This window comes from Trachurus trachurus (genome assembly GCF_905171665.1).
Source record: "Trachurus trachurus genome assembly, chromosome: 7".
Lineage (NCBI taxonomy): Eukaryota > Metazoa > Chordata > Actinopteri > Carangiformes > Carangidae > Trachurus > Trachurus trachurus.
Window position 1 is genome coordinate 5,481,098 of NC_139901.1, and position 21,070 is coordinate 5,502,167.

A 21,070-nucleotide genomic window follows, 5' to 3' on the forward strand; every position below is an offset into this window, starting at 1 on the left:
GGACCAAAGTAACAAAGGCTACCATCACTAACACACTACGCCGCCAGGGACTCAAATCCTGCAGTGCCAGACTTGTCCCCCTGCTAAAGCCAGTACATGTCCGGGCCCATCTGAAGTTTGCTAGAGAGCATTTGGATGATCCAGAAGAGGATTGGGAGAATGTCATATGGTCAGATGAAACCAAAATAGAACTTTTTGGTAAAAACTCAACTCGTCGTGTTTGGAGGAGAAAGAATGCTGAGTTGCATCCAAAGAACACCATACCTACAGTGAAGCATGGGGGTGGAAACATCAGGCTTTGGGGCTGTTTTTCTGCCAAGGGACCAGGACGTCTGATCCGTGTGACGGAAAGAATGAATGGGGCCATGTATCGTGAGATTTTGAGTGAAAACCTCCTTCCATCAGCAAGGGCACTGAAGATGAAACGTGGCTGGGTCTTTCAGCATGACAATGACCCCAAACACACCGCCCGGGCAACGAAGGAGTGGCTTCGTAAGAAGCATTTCAAGGTCCTGGAGTGGCCTAGCCAGTCTCCAGATCTCAACCCCATAGAAAATCTTTGGGGGGAGTTGAAAGTCCGTGTTGCCCAGCGAATGCCCAAAAACATCACTGCTCTAGAGGAGATCTGCATGGAGGAATGGGCCAAAATACCAGCAGCAGTGTGTGAAAACCTTGTAAAGACTTACAGAAAACGTTTGACCTCTGTCATTGCCAACAAAGGGCATGTAACAAAGTATTGAGATGACCTTTTGTTATTGACCAAATACTTATTTTCCACCATAATTTGCAAATAAATTCTTTAAAAATCAGACAATGTGATTTTCTGGATTTTTTTTTTTCATTTTGTCTCTCATAGCTGAGGTATACCTATGATGAAAATTACAGGCCTCTCTCATCTTTTTAAGTGGAAGAACTTGCACAATTGGAGGCTGACTAAATACTTTTTTGCCCCACTGTACATACATGTCTGGAATGGATGAGAGTCAATATGTTAAAATCATTGTAAGGTTTTATATACACTGCTTTTTACATGCTTGTATTCTAAATGTACATACACATCTATTTCATATACGGAAATCAATATATGCATTGCACATATATTGTATTTTTGATGGGATCTTGTGTTAATCTCACATCAAACTCCAAGAAAACCTTGCTTTGTTTGTTAAATCTTTGCTTGTTTTTTTAACTGATCATGAGAATATAAAGCCAGCCTGTCTGGAGGTGAAATGTTCAAACAGCAGTTTGTCGTGTGAAAAGGTGAGGAAGGAAGACTATGACTCCAGAAACGGGCAGAGCAGCTTTAATTAAATGTAAAAACTTTTTTTTTTAAATATATAAAAACATTATTATTTCATATCACATTTTCACTTCTTATGACACTGATGTAACTTGACAAACCCCTGACTGACCTGAGGCACATGTTAAATCTGTCATCATCTCAAAGGAGAAAAACACAGGAAGCCGTTGTGGTAATGTTGTAGTGTCTAAAGTGTTGTCGGTAGTTACAAATGTCGATTTCATTGACTTCATTCTGCCTCGTCAATTCAGTCTACAACCACAACAGATCCAGCCTCAGAGTCCAGACTGCAGCACCTGGACTCTTCACAGCTTTAACAGCAGCGGCGTCATGAGCTGTTTGAAGCTTGTTCCTTCATCTCAGCTTCACTTTGTTTGGCCGCCTGAGAAAAAGCTGGAAATCTTGCTTTGTGTCCTCAAAGGAGGTGACGATGAAGCTGTAAAAGGTAACAGATTAGTAAAATGTTAAAGGGATATTTCAACATTTTGGCAAATTGGCCCATTGCCATAATCCCTATAATTTTAGGAGTAGGTTTGCTTCTTTTAATTGACGGTGCGAGCTATTTTTAGAATGGCGGAGCAGAGCCGTGAGCTGCGCAGAGCTACCTGCACATTCACCACGCTATGAGATAATAACGGAACGTTACAAGACAGAGTTGTTTTCGAGGTAAATTCATGACAAACCGCTGTTGCACGTTCCCGTCAGGGGCAGTTTTTCAGCAAGCAGTCTCTGCATTTACCTCTAAAACGACTCCGTCTCGTAACGTTCCGTTATTATCTCATAGCGTGGTGAATGTGCAGGTCACAACTTGTCCACCAGAGCATTTTGGAGTTGTTGGATTGTGTATTTGATGAGTTTGATGAGGGAAACCAAGAAATCCCATTAGCCTCCGTAGCATAGCTCTAAGCAGCTCGCGGCTCTGCTCCGCCGTTCTAAAAACAGCTTGCACTGACAATTAAAGGTAACGAACCTACTCCTAAAACTATAGGGATTATGGCAATGGGCCAATTTGTGATTGACCTGACGAAGAGCGCACTGCTCGAAACGTTGTCATTTTTAGTCCTCTAATAAATTTTTGTACTTTGGGGAGCTTATACAGTGTTGCGAGTCCTTTTCTGTTTTTGATTATCGTTTCCTTGGACTCAGCACCTGGCTGCATTTCTGGATGTGCGCGAGCCTTTTTTTGTTCAATGGGCCAATTTGCCAAAATGTTGAACTATCCCTTTAAATACCATGTCACTGAAGGGCCAACACCAGCTGTACATATCTGAACCAAAAGGCCAAAACTTAATCTCACAGGCTCCAAAGGAGACAGTCATAGTCTTATATCTAGAGACCAACACTGAAAAGGTTGGTCACAGATTAAAGGTCTCCATGAGAATGATTTATGCCACATACAAGTCATATATTAAACACAAAAAACATGAAAGTTCTATTATGATTTACTGGGTTGTCCTTCACCTTGACTTTGCTGGTCTTCACTCACAGCGGCAGCTGCAGCAGCAGAAGACGCCGACTGACCGGTCAGAGCATCCAACATCTCTGTGTACTGCTTCTTATGTTGAGGGCGAATAAACATGCCAAATCCTGAAGAGTGAAGAGTAGGAAAACCACCAGGAAGAAGTGTGTAAGTGAACATACAAAGAAGACAAAGAGGAGAAGATTTATTTATACAATCCATTTCATATAAAAAGCAACTCAGCGTGTTTCACAAGAGAAATGCATGTTAAAAGACACAAGTAGGCTACAATATATCATAAAACAAACAGGGAAACAACAAAGTAAGCAGATAAATGTACACATGCAGAGGCAATTAGAATACATAGTGGTTCTGTAGAAAAGCTGGAGATAATGCATGTATATTATACGATTAAACTGGGGAGGACTTGGAGTTGGGAATTTTCTACTATTTATAACTATAAGAACTTACGGACTAGAAGGTTGATGTCCTCATCTCTCTCAGTGAACAAGCTCACCACCGTGGTCACCATGTTCTCATAGTTGTCTGTCTTCTTGTAGTTGTGAATGGTCTGAAAGAGCTGAGCCGACTTTTCTGGTCCCAGAGTTTTTTTCACATCTGACAGGAAAGTGGTGTGGACCTCGTTTTTTGGGGCGGGACCTGATTGGCACGGGGAGAAGAAGAGAAGCGGAGCTCATTTCATGCTGAACACATGTGCTGAGTGTATTGATGAAGAGCACCAGGGAGGAGGTGAAGGTAATGATGAGGCGGTGTCCTACGGGTCTGGGGTTCTTTCAGTCCTTGCTGGCTCAAGTGGCATCCTCCTTTGTTGAGCTGCTGTGTGTTGAGCTGGCCGCTGGTGGACAGTCCACTGGGGGGCGGAGCCACAGCAGGCTTTCTGTCTGTGGCTTAGAGAGACAACACACCACAGTTACACACTCATTCTGTCCGTCAGCTCCTCCATCAAGAGGAAACGAGAGGGTGTGGGATGGGATGGGAGAGGATTTATCTCTTATTTAACTCTCTACTTTTTTTGGGTTGTTGTGTTGCAGTGTTATGTCTTCCATGTCTTGTGCTTGTGTGTTGCTTTAGGTATGGCACAATGAAAAAAAAAAGGAAATAGATGAAACTGTTGTGACCAGCTGGTTTAGACCAGACCATGATGGACTGAACTCATTGTAACTGATGTCCTAAATTCCCACGCTTCTCACCGAGATTCATTCACTACTTATAAGAAATGAACTGTCGAAGTATCTTTCAGGTTTGGACAAAAGAAGACAATCAGACCACCTGTCACCAGGAAACTTGATGGGGTAATTAATAATGTTATGGACTAAATTATGAATATATGAGGTGAAATAAAAACCAGGTCAATAATCAAAGGAGAGTGCAGTGTTGGGTGGAGGTGAGCGTCTCCTACCAGCCTGCAGCAGCAGCGCTTTCTTCTCGTCCTTAGCCAGCGAGTGATCGGGTTTGTATCCGCAGCCCTGTCCAGTCAGCTCCTCGCATCTCTCATCAAACCTCTTCTTGTGATGCGGACGAACAAACTGGTAGAAACCTTCACCACAGGGACGGACACACACAATGTCAAAAGACAGACACACACACACACACACACACACACTGTGACGGCTCTAGGAAAAACAAGCAGACTTTACATATGACTCAAATTAACTCTAGCTATAGCCTACAGATTAGATTATAGGGAACTACCAAAACACAAAAGACCTCTTTAGACTTTAGAAAAAACTCAAGTTAAAAGAATAAAAAAGAAGGGGTTGGTTCAGTTTAGGGCCTGTAAACATGAAAACACTGATTTTGGGTGTGTTTTTTATTTGATTTTTTCTACTTTTCTAGTTTTTAGCACATTCAAAATATGGCTGCAACTGGTTCGCAGCAGTTCCGAGGACACGGTGTTTACGGGTCACCACAGTGTGTAGCTCAGTGTGTAAATGTGTGGGTGGACTCACCGCGGAGCAGACTGTGAGTGTTACTGTCCTCCACCAGGACGGCCGTCTCGGTCAGCAGGAGGTCCAGGTTGTCGGTCTTCTTGTAGGTCTGCAGAGCCTGGATGACCTGCTGGAAGTTGACCTGGCTCAGCGACTTCTTCATCTCTGCCAGGAACGTCTTGGCCCTGCTCGCCTTCCCCTCCTCGGACGTGTCGTCGGACAGGCTGGTTTTCTTTGGCCATGAAACGCACAGAGACAGTGTAACTCAGTGTAAAGATCTACAGCAGCCACACGGATATGAGTTCGGACTGTGAGACTGTGGCTGCAGCTGCAGATGCCTCCTCTCCTGGAGGTGGAGAGTCAAAACTAAAATAAAGACAACTGGACCGCACAAACCTGGTGCTGTTCAAAGAGACACGTACCTGCTCGTGGACCAGTTTGATTTTACGTTTTCCTCCTCGCAGCTCATCGTCCATCCTCTTGTCGTACTGAAGAGACAGCGTGGACAAACGGCTTGCCTTCAAAAGAAAGCAGATCATTGGATAAATAAGAACTACTGTCGTCCTCCTGGATATGAAATAATGTGTAAACATGTAATGAACCATAAACTCCACTCAACAGCATGACAGAATGACCACTGTAAACGTTTCATCTCATACAGGATGGACCAATGTGTCTCTCAGAGGACAGGCTACCTTCTCTTCTTTTTTTAAATATTTTTTTTTATTATTCATACATGGTCGGGTTTTAATTACATGTTCTGTGGCTTACCTATTTGGTCTGGTTTTTTAGCTTTTATAGCTTCTACAACATGTCCTATTAGCACTTGTGGTTCCATTGATAATGTTTATTGTATTTTTTTCTTTATAATTTTGCACACATTTTACTGTGCTTTATGATCGGTATCTGATTACTGCAGTTTATCTTATACTATTTTTCTACTATTATCTACTTCACTGCTTTATGATCGGAATTTTGTCACTATTTTTCTTTTTCTTATTTAGCATATGCACTTTATCTATGTAACTTGGCTTTATTGCCTTTATTTTTCATATTTTTCATATGCACTTAGCGATATGATTTGTATTTTGTTAATTTGTACACATTTGTGTACATTTTATAATGAAAAGTTTTATTTAAAGTTTTATTTTGTAAAACGGAAGTGATCTTTTTATACCCTCTCTTCTCCTACAAGAGCATCACTGTCCTCTCCTCCGGGATGGTCGCCTTGTTCCAGAGCATCCAGCAGGTTGGCCGGTTTCCTGTGGCTCTCCTGCACCTCACACTCGTACTCGATGCAGATCCTGGCCATCCCATTGGCTCCAGTGGGCCCATCTGAGAACACAGACCGGACAAGGTAACTAGAATTACTGCTGTAAGGTTGTTTCCATCTGCTATTCTGACTAGTCTTAGGTTATATCATTTTAATATCCAGAATCACATAAAAAGGGTTTTGTCACGTCACACTGAACTTTGACCATTGAATTTTAAAGAATTCACCCTTAGGGCCGTCTCCAGGAACTTTTACAGGGGCCAAACCAGTCCCTGCCTGGGGGTAGGTACTTATTCGGCCCCGAAAAACTCCTGAGTGGGGCTTGAGGTTTACTTCTGTGCTGATTGGTCACACTCAAAGCGGGATGTGATGCAGAGAGAAATCCCTGAGAGCGTCATTTTTAAAACCCAGCAGCATTAAAAAAAAAAGTGTCTGCATGGCCGGAAAAAAGAGAATGAGTCGGTCAAAGACGTATGATAGTGTCTGTAGTATAATATGTATGATAAGTGGACAGAGAACTATGAAATCGCGTGATTATGTAACGATCAAAAAAGTTCTTAAAACCCAACTCGAGTCAAATTGAATATTTGTGCAATGCTTTATCTCTCGAGGAGTTGTAGACTTAATGTATCACAGGGGGCAAAATTGGGTTTTGTGAGGCCACTGTGACCTTGACCTTTAACCTTTGACCATCAAAATCTAACCACCGGTGAACGTTGATGCCAAATTTGAAAGCATTCTGTCAAGGCCTTTTTGAGACATTGAATTCACCACCCCTCCCTCATATTCACACTCACTGAGCCTCCTCCTCTTCAGGCTGGGAAGGTGGGTGTCCAACGCCTTGGCCTTCTGGGTGACGGAGCTCTGGGAGGATGAGCAGGAGGCGAAGCCCGAGGACCCGACTGAGTCTGGTAAACTCACTGTCCCACAGCTCTCTGCAGCCGCCTTCTTCTCCACCACAGGCCTCTGGTGCAGCCACACAACCACACAGTCAGTATGAGCTGAACCATCAGCTCCAACATGCCCAGTACTATTTTTTTATTTAAAATAAGTGCACTGCATTTTATTAGACTGAAAAAAATGATTGGCTATCGAAAAACCCCATTATCACTCATTATTAGTCAAATGTGTTGATTCAGTCCATACATTTACTAATTTGTGTGATAGTGATAGTGCTGTGATAGATACCATAAATTCTCAAATAGACGCTGGTCTCCTGTAACGGGCCGGGTCTAGCCTGTGGTCCGATCTGACCCGAGTTATTTGTATGTTTTCCCCTGCCCGTTGAGAACTCAGACTGACTCAAGGAAAGAGTCAAAAATATATAATAATAATATATCCAGCCAAAAAATTCAGATTCATTTAGAAGTTGTTTAATGGGTGCCATTTAAACCATGTTCTGGACAGGCTCTTTCCTTCTGTTCTCACTCTAAAAACCTGTCTCATATAGACGCCTGTCTCTGATATAAGCCGGTTCAGTTCGGCCTCTATTGGAGAATTTACAGTATATACGACCTCCTGTTCAGTCTTGTGCCTCTCAATCATTAATCATCTTCATGATCCGTGTGTGAGAAGACCCACCAGCTTCTGTGCCACCCTGAAGAACTGAGAGGCTTCCCGGATCATATTCCCAAATCCATCATACTGACGAACATAAGGCCTGACCCACGATGGAAGCTGAGCCCGGGCGTCGGAGCTCTTAAACCTGCGGGAGACACACAAACACACACCGTTTCATTTGAGTCACTTTCGTCGCTGTTAAGTAGAGCCATTGTTTCTTAAAACTCCTGTGTGGTCTACTTCTATTCAATTCCATGTCAGACCTCTGATCACACAGGAAGATGGCTCCATAGTCCTCCCTATGGCGAATGACTCTACCGATGGCCTGGTTCACAGCTCTGAACGCCTGCTGTTTGTACCACTGCTGTCCAGACAGGTACTGCACACACACACACACACACAGTTATGAAAAAGACTAAGCCACTAAAACCTCATCAGCCTTTTCAGTAAACCTCGGTGAGCAGGTCTCTTCACCTTCACCCCAGGAACTTTCTTCCGGCTCATCTCATCCAGGAACTGCATCTTCAGGATGACTCGAGGATCCATCTTCGGAGGGAAGGGAAGGCCAGTGATGACGACGCCCCGACCAAAGGTGTCAGCAAAATCCAGACCCTCGCTGGCCTGACACATGCACACATTTAGAAGAAATGCACCATAACTAACACAAACTGAACGCGGTATCCTTGACTCAGCGGACCGAGTGTACCTGTGTGGAAAAAAAGCACATTTTAGGATTATCCTAGACTCTATGGACACATGATCAACTCACCTTCCCTCGACACACTGCAAAGAAAGTTCCTCCTTTAGACGCTGGATCATTGACTTTGTTGTAATATCCATCAATAACCTAAGAACAAACAGAAAAGATAAGTTGTTGTCACACTCTTCCTCTGTACTGTCACCAACTCACACCACATGCAGCTCATGAAACACTCTCAGACCTTTATCGCTTCCTAGCAGCTGTTTTCTCTAGAAATACATAGTTTAGTCATGACGTCCTGGGCACAGCAGCACAAACAAAGTCACTGCTCCTCTCTCCGTCTGTCGTCATCCGAGTTTCTCTCTCCTCTGCACATGTCTCCTGTCCCCTGTTAGCTCACTGGTCCTTCCCACGTTTACAAAGACATCACCCGCAGGTGAGATGGCACAGCACGGTGCACAGTGTTGAGGTGAGAGTAACAAGCCCGAATGTCCTCCATTGAAGAACAAAAAAAATATTTGTCTAAAAAGGCCTCCAACAAATGAAAGAAATAAGACCAGCGCATCCAAACATCCATAAAGCATTAAAAGTTTTCACTGGCTCCATCAGCGTCGGTCTGTGTGACCACAGCCCCCAGTGGATGAGTCAAAGGCTGGACCTCTCTCACAGCCCGACCATGGAAATTCTGTTTCAATAGCAATAATAGATTATATTAAAAAAAACACACACTCACCTCATTAAAGGTGCCTTTTCCCTTAGGTTCGACAAACATGGGCTTCACGTTGTCGATACGTTCTGCATGTCCATTAGCCTGATGAGACACCACACAGAGATCATCGTCTGGAACAACTAATATAAACATATGTACAGATTTATAACATAATACAGTGATTTGTGTCCACCTACTCTCCAGAAGTCCAAGGTTTTTTCCATTAAAGGGAACGAGGGAAAAAACACCAGGAGACCGTGAGGAACCACACGGCTCAGGTTGGCTGAGGAGGGAACACATGAGATACATCCATGAGATAATCACAACAACAATCACGTAATGGTCTGTTACTCATTGATCTACAAACAATAATCATGCTTGCATCAGTGCTTGTCATTCTCACCAACAGTGTTGCCTAAAGAGCCCATGTTCTCAGGAAGAAACCTGTCACATAGGGAAGCATTAGATGTTTTATTTGCATCATCACAAGTCATTGTCAGAGTTGAACAGTTTTAAAGGTATAGTTCAGCATTTTGGCAAATGGAACGTTATGAGACAGAGTTGTTGTCGAGGCAAATGCAGAGATTGCTTGCCGAAAAATTGCCCCGGCAGGAAGCACGCATCAGCGGTTTTGCATGAATTTACCCACGAAAATGTAACATAACGTAACTTGTAACGTTCACGTTCTGGAGTTGTTGGATTGTGTATTTGATGAGGGAAACCAAGAAATCCCATTAGCCTCCGTAGCGTAGCTCTGAGCAGCTCGTGGGCGGCTCTGCTCCACCGTTCTAAAAATAGCTTGCACCAACAATTAGGTAACGAACCTACTGCTATGACTATAGGAATTATGGCAATGGGCCAATTTGCCAAAATGTTGAACTATCCCTTTAACATCAAGCAGAAAGTTACATCACATCTAAGGGTTTTATCAAATAAAGATCGAATTTAGAAGGAACAAAGTTGTGCTGGTATCATTAAGTATCATGTGACAGAAACACAATTAGGATCTTTTCTAGAACAGGAAACTCACCTTCTATCAAACGCTGAACTTAAATGAACTTTGTCTGGACCGCGGTCAACGACGCTGACGAAGATCTGGTCCCGGTCGATCACATGACCGTTCTCCAGACACACCGGGAACTCTCTGCAACGACAACGAGGATGACACACAAGCGTGATCAACAACGACGTTCGGCTGCTCTTCATACAACATGACGGCTCTGGTTGAGCGCGATGCGGTTTCTCTTCAGGTGGGGACGGCATGGTGGTACAGCGTTTAGCGCCGTCACCTCGCAGTGAGGTTCTGGGTTCGATTCCCACAGTCCACAGACATGCACGCTATGTTAAATGGGGACTCTAAATTGCCAGCAAACACATTGTGTGATGCTGTTGTGTCAGAGCTGTGACGGACAGTGACCCCGCCCTCACCCTCCAGCCCCCTGAGACCCTGTGTAGATCGGCAATAAGGCTGATGGATGGACAGGTGTTTCCTCAGGTGCAGCTAATGGTGCGTTCCATTATGACTTGGAGGTCAGATTTTCCAAGTTACCAGTTGGACACGTCATCAGAAACGGCCCCTGAAGTCAGAACTCCAATTAAAAAACTCTTTACCTCAAGTTAACAATCCAACATGCCTGCTCTATGCATCAACAGCAAATAAAAACTGAATGTTTCCCTCTTTATCAGCCAGCTGGTCATATTTTAGTGTCATTAAATTGGTCATACTAACAGAATTGTGCAACTTCTACTTGTAGACATGTTGTTATGTTGCTTTTACATCCAAACTGTCGCGTGGTGTGTTAATATTGGCTGGTATTAGCTAACAATGCTAACAACAGCAGTAGCTAACAAAAGGATTGCTTGCAGTAACTGGAAAGCAAACATGGAAATCACATATTGCTTGCATACAAAACAAGGCATCGAAAAGTATTCCTGTTCTAAGTAAAGCAAGACATACAGTATATTAGAAAGCAATGAGGATTTTGTATTGTTCACTTATTATGCCTTATACGAGTTACTGCATCAAAATATGAGTTAATACCTACGTAAGTCGAACAAAGCCGTTGTTTTTTATTACAGAAAAAGGCACTAAGATGAATTCAGAGAACACTCACATGGAATATTTAAGTCGGGCTTCGGAAGCTCAGACTGATTGTATACGAAGCAAAAAAGTACCTGCAAATTTGCAGAAGTATTCTGTTTTAGTTTCACAAGATGTCAGCCATAGAAGGAAATTTAATTTTGAATATGAAATGGCAAGGACCAAGTTAAAAGAAATGTGCATTTCTGTGGTGGGTGTTAAGCTTTGGAATTCATTACCAGTCATAGAGAAAAGTTGTTCAAATGTTTTTCAATTTAACAGGCTTTATAAGAAAAAGGTGGGGAGTTTATATAGAAACATGTTGTGATGGAAGATATTGGCTGTGGATTTTATTTTCTATTTTCTTTGTATATTGTTGGTTGTAAATTGGCATTTCATCATTCTGTGTTATTTTGTTTTACGAAAGGAGCAGGTATTAAAAGTTTTCTTCATCCTGCTCCTTTCCAATCCTAGGATTGGAACGAATAATAAATGAAATTGAGTTTGAATCAGTATCAATCAACATGACAGACATCGCCACAACAGGAGCTCACACTCATTTGTACACTACACTAAACCCTAAATGCACTTTGATGTGTTTGCAAATTATATGCACTGTCTCTTTACGGTGTCTCTTGTCTAAAACAAGTTGTGAGGATCGGCAGGTCTGAAGTAACTTACATCCTCATCTCAGAGGTGAATGAGGACAGAGGTGAGAGTGTCCCGCTGGTCAGGATGATGGAGCGGACGCCTTGATTCTTCAGCTCCTGCATGCTGAAGCCGGGAGAGAAGCACCAGTAACTCAGTATGTTTCCTACAAGGCGCCAAGAAAAAACACAAGAGCTATTTGAGCAGGTTTACTCACAGGAGGAGACACACAGAACTTTTCAAAATCGGTTAAAGAGAGGTTACTGCAGAAAACGGCACTCCTTTGACACTTACAACTCTGTATGAACCGACAACACCCCCAAAAATTCACACAAAGCCGACACAAAGTATCATCACCTTGTTTCTTTGATGAGGACGAAGCCCACATGTCGGTATTCTGTTTTTTCCTGTGGCTGGTGTCTCTGTGGATGTGAACCTGAGCCAGACAGATGAAAGACAAGAGCTGATGTCGTCATTCAGACACATGACAAGTGTGTGGAGGCACTCCTTTACTTCCATACAGCTGTTCATGGGCTTCTGATGGACACGCACCTTAAAATGAGCCGTGTTGGAAATCATCTGCTGCTGTTGTTTCTCCTTCTCTGATGACGCGTCCCCACAAAACACCAGCTGCAAGACAAGAGACGACCACGATTACAGTTCATGTATATAAAAAGCCAATAAACAATAAAGAAATATGACAAATGCAGTGAAATGACCAGATTATATCAATCTAATGAAAACAGAGCTTTGTGGTTCTAGGTACATGTTGGAGCTGCGTGTGAGGAAACAACAGTGTATCACCCAGCATGTGTGTGAGGCGGTGCAGGTTGTCACTTGTCAGATACAGTCACTAACTCTCAGGTGTGTGTGTATGAACTTAAACCTGGCTGCTTCCTGCTAAGCTGTGCTAGCTACACCCTGATACCAGATCATACCTGTATGATGTTTGTCAGCTTCTCCAGTCCACTTGTGTTCAGGAATATTCCCGGCTCTGTTGAGAAACACAACTCATTAGTTAATTGTATGAACCTGCACATCTGGCTTTATCTGTGTGATGAACCCAGCAGACAAGTCCCTGCAAGGGGAGGATGAAATTATCTCCAAAAGGCAGAAAGTTAAACATGAAAAACTCTTTTGCAAAGCATTATCAGTGTATTATTTTTGTTTTCAGTTTTATGTGAATACTGATCATTTGACCAAGGTATCAGACAAGATTATTTACTATTTAACCTTTGCTGTGGGCCCTTTTCCTTTTCTGTCATTTTGAAAATGTAAAAGATGAAAATATATTTCTTTAAATATAGTTTAAAATGTAAAGGGAATCTGTAACTTTCTGCCTTTTTGAGATTATTTCATCTTCCACTTGCTGAACTGTTCACATTAACAGAAAGTTTGACCAGGGGTGCCCAAACTTTTGCATTGCCACTGTACATTCAGTGACCTGTTGTTTCATGAACATTAACATGAAGAGCTCATACTGACGTCCTGCCAGGTGTCCGCTGATCTGCTCCAGAGCCTCTTGGACGATCGTCTTACTGCTGTAGTTTAGGGAAGCTCTCTCTAGCAGCTCATAGATGAAGCTGAGGTGGAGAGAAAACATTTCAAAACTCATGTTAGGGCTGAACAATTAATCAAAATCACAGTTAAGCCAAGTCTGATATTCAAATTGTAGGTTTTGTTCTGTTTTTTTAAAATGGTAAAAATGTCACAACAAATCATTATAAATGAATTATTGTGGTGCTACAAGGAGCTCCAGCCTAAAAATTATTTTCTCCAGATATAAGACAGCATTCACATTTGGTACCGATGCCAATTTTATATTTTCTTTCTATTAAAAGGGACAACGAGGAGTTTTGGAAAAGCGAAGCGTTTTCACACTACATTTATGAGCCTCCGTGCACCGTGAAATTCTTTGACCGGCGCAAGACAGACTCATGTTTTCATTCATCAAGAATTAAAGTCAGAGGTTCGAAGACGATCACATACCGTCGTAGTTCCGACCATAAACTGCGATTTGGCGGCGTTATTCTCATGACTCGCCGCAAAACCGAAAGTAAAGAAACGCTGGTCGGCTCGACCAGCATTTCCGCCACCACTAATAATAACAAAATAACGATAGAGACAAAACGATATATTTATCGAAAATGGGCCCATTAACAAGTATGGGTAACGTAGATTCATCCACATTAATATGAGACTTTTTTATAACCAAATAGAAACTTCTCGTTGTCCCTTTAAAGTGATATATAAAAAAAGGTAATTGCAATCATATTCTCATTTCGCAAACCTAATCATTATTATGTTTTTCTCTCTTTTTGTCAATTTTGTTTCCATTTTCCTTTTGTTATCGTTTTTTGGGTGCTTGTTCAATCCCTGGTTTGTTGCACAGTCTAAAGCAGCTGGTCTCACACCCAGGAGTCTGTTGCACAACTGTGTAAAAAAGTGATTTAATGTCACCATAAAAAGTATTATTTGAATCCTACTGCGCCCTCTTGACTAAAACTATGGTCTTAGGCTCTTTAATTTCTCCGCAAAACATGCGTTTGATGTAGACTAGCTTTCCCTGTTTTTAATTGATGTAACATTTCAATTGTGAGATGTGGAAATCCACAGATCAGAGGGACAGAAAGGCTGATTCAGACATTGCTGTACTTGAAGCTGTTAGCAGAGTCAAACTGTTGTAATCTCCTCTCCATCTCGCACCACTGTCACTCACATTCCAGGTTTAGTGATGCCTTTGTCACCAGGTAGTTCGTAGGAATCGATGGCAGCTTCCAAGTCCAGCAGAATCTCTGTCAGAGCGGACATGGAGCAATGATGAATCCACTTCACCAGAAAACAGGGGAGGCACTAAAATGAGGCCAACTGATGCTCTAAAGAATACTTACGTTTGATTTTACCAACGGACGTTATGTCTAGTTTTAGATCTGAAACAGAAAAAATATCACCAGTCATTATTAACTGCCACACTCTGTATTGATATCAATGTCTTTAGTCAATCATGTGTCAACAGACCAGAGCTGAATGACTCTACGTTGGAGTCCTCAGAGACTTCCTTGCTGACTTGTTCCGACAGCAGCCGGTCCACAGCGCTGATGGCCGAGGCCAGGTCATAGGGAGTCAGGTCAAAAGACGTCGACTCCTCACACGTCTTTTCCTGCAGGGAACAGAAACATTGTCCAGTTGGATAATCTGAGAACTCCACGGAAAAGTTTGTCGGTCATATCAGGTTTTCAAGAGTCTGCAGCTGAGTAAAATGAATCACTGTGTTTGTCATGTCACAGATCTCAGACCAGTTGAACATCTGTTCTTTTAGAGCAACATGTCCACCGGCTTTGTCCACTGTCCATCATAACATCAGGTGAGGATGTATATTTAGGCAAAGTGTTTATCTCTGTTCAAGCTCAATGACAAGAAGGAACAAAGCAATTTAAAGGGATACTTCACCCAAAATTGATAATTCACCATCATGCCAAGGAAGGGTTTGGAGAACTTTCAGTGTTTTTCAGAGTTAATTTGATCTCTGTTTTTAGCCTTGTTGTAGTAGTAGCTACTTCTTTCGTGTTCACATCACACATCCAATTGTTTACAATGACGAACATCTCGCAGCAAATCATCAAACAGAGCCACTGGGAGCTACTACTACAACAAGGCTAAAAACAGAGATCACATTAATTTTTCCGAACAACTTTTTCATGTGGCGGCTTCAGGACACTTGGGTCAGTACAGACGAGCAGTATGGAGGTGTTTGGATGTTTCATAGTGTGTGTTTTAGACGATTCAAAAGTGAGCTCTATCCGCAGCCATTATATGAAAATCCGTTGCCAGCCGGACCCCCCCTGGAACTCCTAAAGCGTTTTGATGACTCTGAAAGTTCTCCAAACCCTTCCTTGGCATGACGGTGAGTAGAAAATTGGTGAATTATTGATTTTGGGTGAAGTATCCCTTTAAGCTTATTCATAAATGATAACATCCACAGAGTCTCACCACATTATGAGCTTCATCAAAAATGACCACAGCTCCTTTCAGCTCGATGTTGTGCGCCCTGCGGCTCTGTGACACAAAGAGGGAGACAGGAAGAGAAAAGACGGTGAGAAACTGATCTGGACTATAAGCACAATGGATACACTGGTTCATAGATATTAATATTTAAATAAAGCTGCAATATGCAATACAACAGTAAAAGCATCTGCTGTAGCTAATCAATATCAGTGTTTATTTAACCACTTTGCTAACTGATGTGACCGTTACGTAGTTTATTCAACTACATGTGTGTGATCCAGGGACAGTTTATGATCCAGGACAGCTCACCTTGGGATCCAGCAGGTAGTTGTATGGCATAAAGATGATGTCTGCCTGCTGCTTCAAGGAACGGGAGAGGTAGTAAGGACAGACCCTGGAGGAAAATGTTTCAACAAAGACACATTTTATTTTCCAGGGAAATAAATGTAAAATCTAAATAAAACAAACAATGTTCCTGTTGTCTTCAATTTGATTTAAGTTTAAAAACATAAAGACCAGACCCCATTGAAACAACATCGGGGAGCGTGTTGGTGACTGCGTGGGACAGATGGCATCAATCACTGCTAGAATATCGTGCCATAATGGCAGGAAACACACAAACACATAATGTGTAAAGTTTCTTTTCATCTGATGCTGCATACATGAGGGACATCCTATTTGAAGGGTGGAATAATTACGTAGAAAGTAATACAAATACATCACAAGGCTGTCCACTGCTGATGAAGGGATAGGACTAATAAACTAAACCTAGAATATAGAGTCTTCTCTCAAAGCTTGTCAGACTGACTGGAAAAATAGTAATTCCATAAAATCCTCCTTTTCTGCATAGCAAAGTTAATTTGCTCCTGATTTGTTCATCAGAATTTCACCATTTTCATGTCAAAATGTTCAGAAGAGATGTGGCTTGTGAAAAATGACTCCAGTATGCACCTCAGTGACTATGGGGCGTAAGAATCGACCATAATCTCATAAACTCATGTCCACTTCTCCCATTGGAGTCAATAGACTCAAGACCTGCTGCTTGTCTCCTAAAGGGGCGTGGCAGTGGTGAAGCCCAAATACAGGAAACTGACTCTTGTTTCTAAACCGTCTTTAATAAAACCCACTTCTGTTTGTTGCCATATTTGACCAAGTCTTCCACATCAAGGATGGAGTTCACCAAGTCTCTGTCAGTGCTCTTCTCTAAAGAAAACACAACATTAAACACATTAAAGCCTGTAACAGGGGTTGTTATGACCCTGTTGAAATGCGATATAAGCTGTTTAACCGCTCACACACTAAATCATTACCTTCAACATTATTATAGAAGTGACATGACCTGGTGGAAACTTTACTCCTGCACATATGGACCTGACGACAGAAAATTATGAAAAAGATTAGTTTAGAACCAGCGTTACAATTTCACTACCAGAAAAACCTTTTTGTGTCTTATCTGCTGTTTCCTTAAAGGGATAGTTCAGCATTTTAACTTGTATGTATAGTGTGTTTTAGAGTTGGTTTGCTACCGGCCTCATGGCTATTATAATTCTTTACTTCAGACACATAGTCCATATGACAATTAAAAGGGATAGTTCAACATTTTGGCAAATTAACATATTGCCATAATCCCTACAGTCATAGGAGTAGGTTCATTACCTTTAATTATCGGTGCATGTTGTTTTGAGATCAGCGGGGCAGAGACGTGAGCTGCTCAGTGAACACAATGGAGATGAATGGTACAGGTCCCCTGTCCCTCATCAAACTCATCAAATACACAATCCAACAACTCCAAAACACTCTCATTGACAAGTTGTGACCTGCACATTCACCACGCTATGAAATAATAATATAACATTACGAGACAGAGTTGTTTTCAAGGTAAATGCAGCCGGATCTACATTCCAGACACGATTGCTGGGCGGAGTGATTTCAAAAGTGCAAGTAGTTCTGAGTATTTGCTTCATGTATCATAATGTTACATGTTACATGATTATTTCATAGCGTGGTGAATGTGCAGGTCACATCTTTTGCGTTTTGGAGTTGTTGGATTGTGTATTTGATGAGGGACAAGGGACCTGTACTGTTCACCTCCATTGTGTTCGCTGAGCAGCTGACGTCTCTGCCCCGCTGATCTCAAAACAACATGCCCCGATAATTACAGGTAATGAACCTACCCCTATGACTATAGGGATTATGGCAATGGGCAAATTTGCCAAAATGTTGAACTATCCCTTTAAAGGACAGCGATCAGTCCAGGCTGTAGAATCAGTAAATCCACATAAACCCAGTGGTTCATATCAAAAATATGTCTGTCTAAACTACCATTCAGAGTGTATCTCCATCTTTAAGACAATTTATCTGACACAGTGACTTCCTGCTAGAAATTCACAGCATGAACAAATTGTTTAATTTCTTTACCTTGACGTGGTTGCTTTCCTGACGCATCACGTCCGGGTGGATGCACAGCTGCTCCCTTGACCCCAGCACACACACCTTAGGCCTGAATCGCACACAGACATCAAGGTAACAGTGACATATGGGAGAGATAAAATAGTATTACTCAAGTTAAAACGCCATTAGAAGACACCATACCTTCATCATCCATAAAAACAATGCTTCAAACATGGTGTGGTATTTGATTTTAGGCTTCCCCACAAACAGACCCAGGCACTGACACTCTGTGCCTCTGTCACATTGAAGGTTTCTCATGATTCACCAACAGGTTTTTGTTTTTTTAAAGCAGGGTTAGAAAGGTAATTTTGTCCTTAAAGGGATAGTTCAACATTTTGGCAAATTGGCCCATTGCCATAATCCCAATAGTTTTAGAAGTAGGTTCATTACCTTTAATTGTCACTGATGCGAGTTCCTATCGGGGGCAATTTTTCGGCAAGTACTCTCTGCATTTACCTCTAAAACAACTCCGTCTCGTAACGTTCCGTTATTATTTCATAGCGTGGTGAATGTGCAGGTCACAACTTGTCCACGAGAGCGTTTTGGAGTTGTTGGATTGTGTATTTGATGAGTTTGATGAGGGAAAAGAAATCCCATTAGCCTCTGTAGCGTAGCTGAGCAGCTCGCGGCTCTGCTCCACTGTACTAAAAATAGCTTGTACTGACAATTAAAGGTAATGAACCTTCTCCTAAAACTATAGGGATTATGGCAATGGGCCAATTTGCCAAAATGCTGAACTATCCCTTTAAAAGTCATGACAGCAATGGTATGACAATACTGACATCTAATAACATATAATTCTATATATTTGGTTCACGTCGTACGGGCTTGTCGGTCCCTCTCTTTATTCTCATGAAAAACAGGAAGAACCCTCAGAGCCTCTCCTCCATCAAAGTAATATTAATATCCAATTTAATTTGTCTTTTAAGATTCAATCATCTACAGCCTCTAGGCCCAGAGTGACATCAGGGCTAAACAAACCCCGGGGGCACACACCTCCGCCTACATCAGTGTAGCTGACGAGGAGCAGGTGAACAGATTTAGGCTTCTGGGATTTACCATCTCAGAGAACTTGTTGTTCTCCCTCTGTGCTTCTAAAGCCCATTACCAGATATATTATGACAGGCACTGACTCTTGCATTTGAATAGATAACATGGTTTACCTGTATGAGGTGTTCTTTAACTCACTGATAACCTGTGCGAGCTGAGAGTGTGTCCTGGATGCATATATGATCTTGGGGACATCAGTGTAGTACACTGCAACACAATGAGAACACACGGTAACATCTTTAGTGGATTTGCATGAAGCTGTTTCTGTAGTTCAAAAACACACACTTAAAATGTATTCTTTTGCGGCTTCAGTCAGACATTACAGTGCACAAAATAAAAAGATTGATTGTTTAAAAGACTTGGTTAGAGTTGGGTTCTATCTCTGTAAAATAAAAAAAGCCACAGGCTTAAAGCTTTAAGCTGCACTGTGTTCCCAGGTGATGTAAACGTACTTGGTGTGTCACCATCCGTAGCAGTCGTGCCCCAGGATGCCAGCTGTGTCTTGGGTAACATCTGCTCCCCGCCCATCATTGCTATCTTGCGGGCAGAGATGTCGTCCTTGAAGTACTCCCTCCAGGCCAAGGTGGCACACAGCAGGCACAGGGTTTTGCCAGTGCCTGTGGGACTCTCCAGCACCCCATTCACCTTCTGGAAGAGACCAGCAGACATGCACACTCTCAAGGAACAGGATGTTTCCCTAACTCATAATTCAGCAACTGTAAATCCACCAAACAGCTGTTGATTATTCACGAACCGGGGGTGTGCTGCGCTGTGGTGGAAGCAGACACAGAGATTTACCCACTTATACCACACAGGAGACTGTAAACGATGATGCTGCGTTCACTTACAATGAAGTTACATCATTGTTTATACAACTGCGCACTGAGACACTATCGCGGCGGCCCAGGTGGCCTCAGTTTCATCCTACTTACCTTCTGCAGACACTCTATCACTTTGTTCATGTAGTCGTTCTGACAGTCATATGGAGGAAAAGGAAAGTTCACTGTCACTCCATGCAGGGTAAGTGACGGCATTGTGTCTCCTCGCTCACACCGGCAGCAACATGAACTAACGCGGTGTTAAACACACGACACGCTGAGTTGACTAAACTGTCCAGCTCCTCTAGACGAGGTTCAACATTGAACGCTAACAGCTTCTGTCGCAGTAAATTGTATTGACTCCTCCACTGTCGGACCTGCTCGGGTTTGACAACATGTCTTCTCCACTTCGCGCCACCTCTCTGCTTTAACTCCGCTGCGCGTGCGTACTGACGACCTCTCGCTGCTGCGTTCAAGTGCCCACGGACTTTCTAGAAACACTGCAGATAATTTGTGCTGAAAGTGACGTGTAAGATGAAATTTGAAATATTTATGAAACACACACACAATTAATTTAAGAAAAATAAATACATTTTTTACACAGACATTTGCACACGTAGCAGACATGTATAAAGGTTGAAATGCCTGAATTTGTTACTAAACTACTAAACCCCTGAAACTGTTAAATGTCAGATTAGTAACCCAGTGTTTTTCAACCTTTGGGTTGGGACCCCATGTGGGGTCGCCTGAAAGTTGAGAGAGACAATAATAATACATAAAAGACGTGACAAACTGGAGCTGATATGACACTTCCCATCTTTCAAATCTTCACTGTGGCCAGTTTAAGATGCTGCAGTAGCTCTTTTCATAATTCATGGTTTTAGAGATTGTTTGTTCAGTATTAATTTTCAGCCTTGTAAATACAAGCTTGCCTAACTGTCCTACATGTACATGTCCTGGTCAGGGAAAATAAAATGTCACTTTGTACACAAATCTGGCTACTCCGTATTTGCAACACAGTATGACAAACACAATCAAAAACTAATTATAGAAAAATATGTCTCTGGG

At 42.2% G+C, this 21,070-nt stretch overlaps 1 protein-coding gene across 1 annotated transcript; it reads right to left on the reverse strand.

Annotated features, from left to right (window-relative positions):
* Positions 1 to 1,515: 1,515 nt before the first annotated feature.
* On the reverse strand, positions 1,516 to 20,254 carry rtel1 (regulator of telomere elongation helicase 1). Its single transcript, XM_083974976.1, has 33 exons — positions 20,117 to 20,254; positions 19,637 to 19,832; positions 19,298 to 19,391; positions 18,102 to 18,183; positions 16,994 to 17,054; positions 16,811 to 16,886; positions 15,993 to 16,077; positions 15,669 to 15,734; positions 14,697 to 14,838; positions 14,570 to 14,608; positions 14,398 to 14,473; positions 13,164 to 13,261; positions 12,617 to 12,672; positions 12,231 to 12,308; positions 12,036 to 12,114; positions 11,712 to 11,844; positions 9,981 to 10,094; positions 9,354 to 9,394; positions 9,148 to 9,233; positions 8,975 to 9,052; positions 8,311 to 8,388; positions 8,016 to 8,162; positions 7,805 to 7,920; positions 7,563 to 7,686; positions 6,779 to 6,947; positions 5,886 to 6,043; positions 5,131 to 5,226; positions 4,730 to 4,940; positions 4,180 to 4,317; positions 3,539 to 3,667; positions 3,231 to 3,419; positions 2,762 to 2,887; positions 1,516 to 1,736 (listed from the first exon to the last, which is right to left on the reverse strand). Exons 1-33 carry the CDS (start codon positions 20,216 to 20,218, stop codon positions 1,666 to 1,668), a joined length of 3,534 nt encoding a protein of 1,177 aa, XP_083831102.1. The 5' UTR covers positions 20,219 to 20,254; the 3' UTR covers positions 1,516 to 1,665.
* Between the last annotated feature and the right edge of the window lie 816 nt (positions 20,255 to 21,070).

What these genes read in the sequence shown, in the direction of transcription:
- rtel1 (XM_083974976.1), bottom strand. Translation starts at nt 20,218, where the DNA reads ATGCCGTCACTTACCCTGCATGGAGTGACAGTGAACTTTCCTTTTCCT. An exon ending in CTCTTTAGGCAACACTGTTG is followed by an intron (nt 9,234 to 9,353) that starts GTGAGAATGACA and finishes TTCCCTCCTCAG; the next exon opens with CCAACCTGAGCCGTGTGGTT. An exon ending in ATCTTCCTGTGTGATCAGAG is followed by an intron (nt 7,687 to 7,804) that starts GTCTGACATGGA and finishes TGTCTCCCGCAG; the next exon opens with GTTTAAGAGCTCCGACGCCC.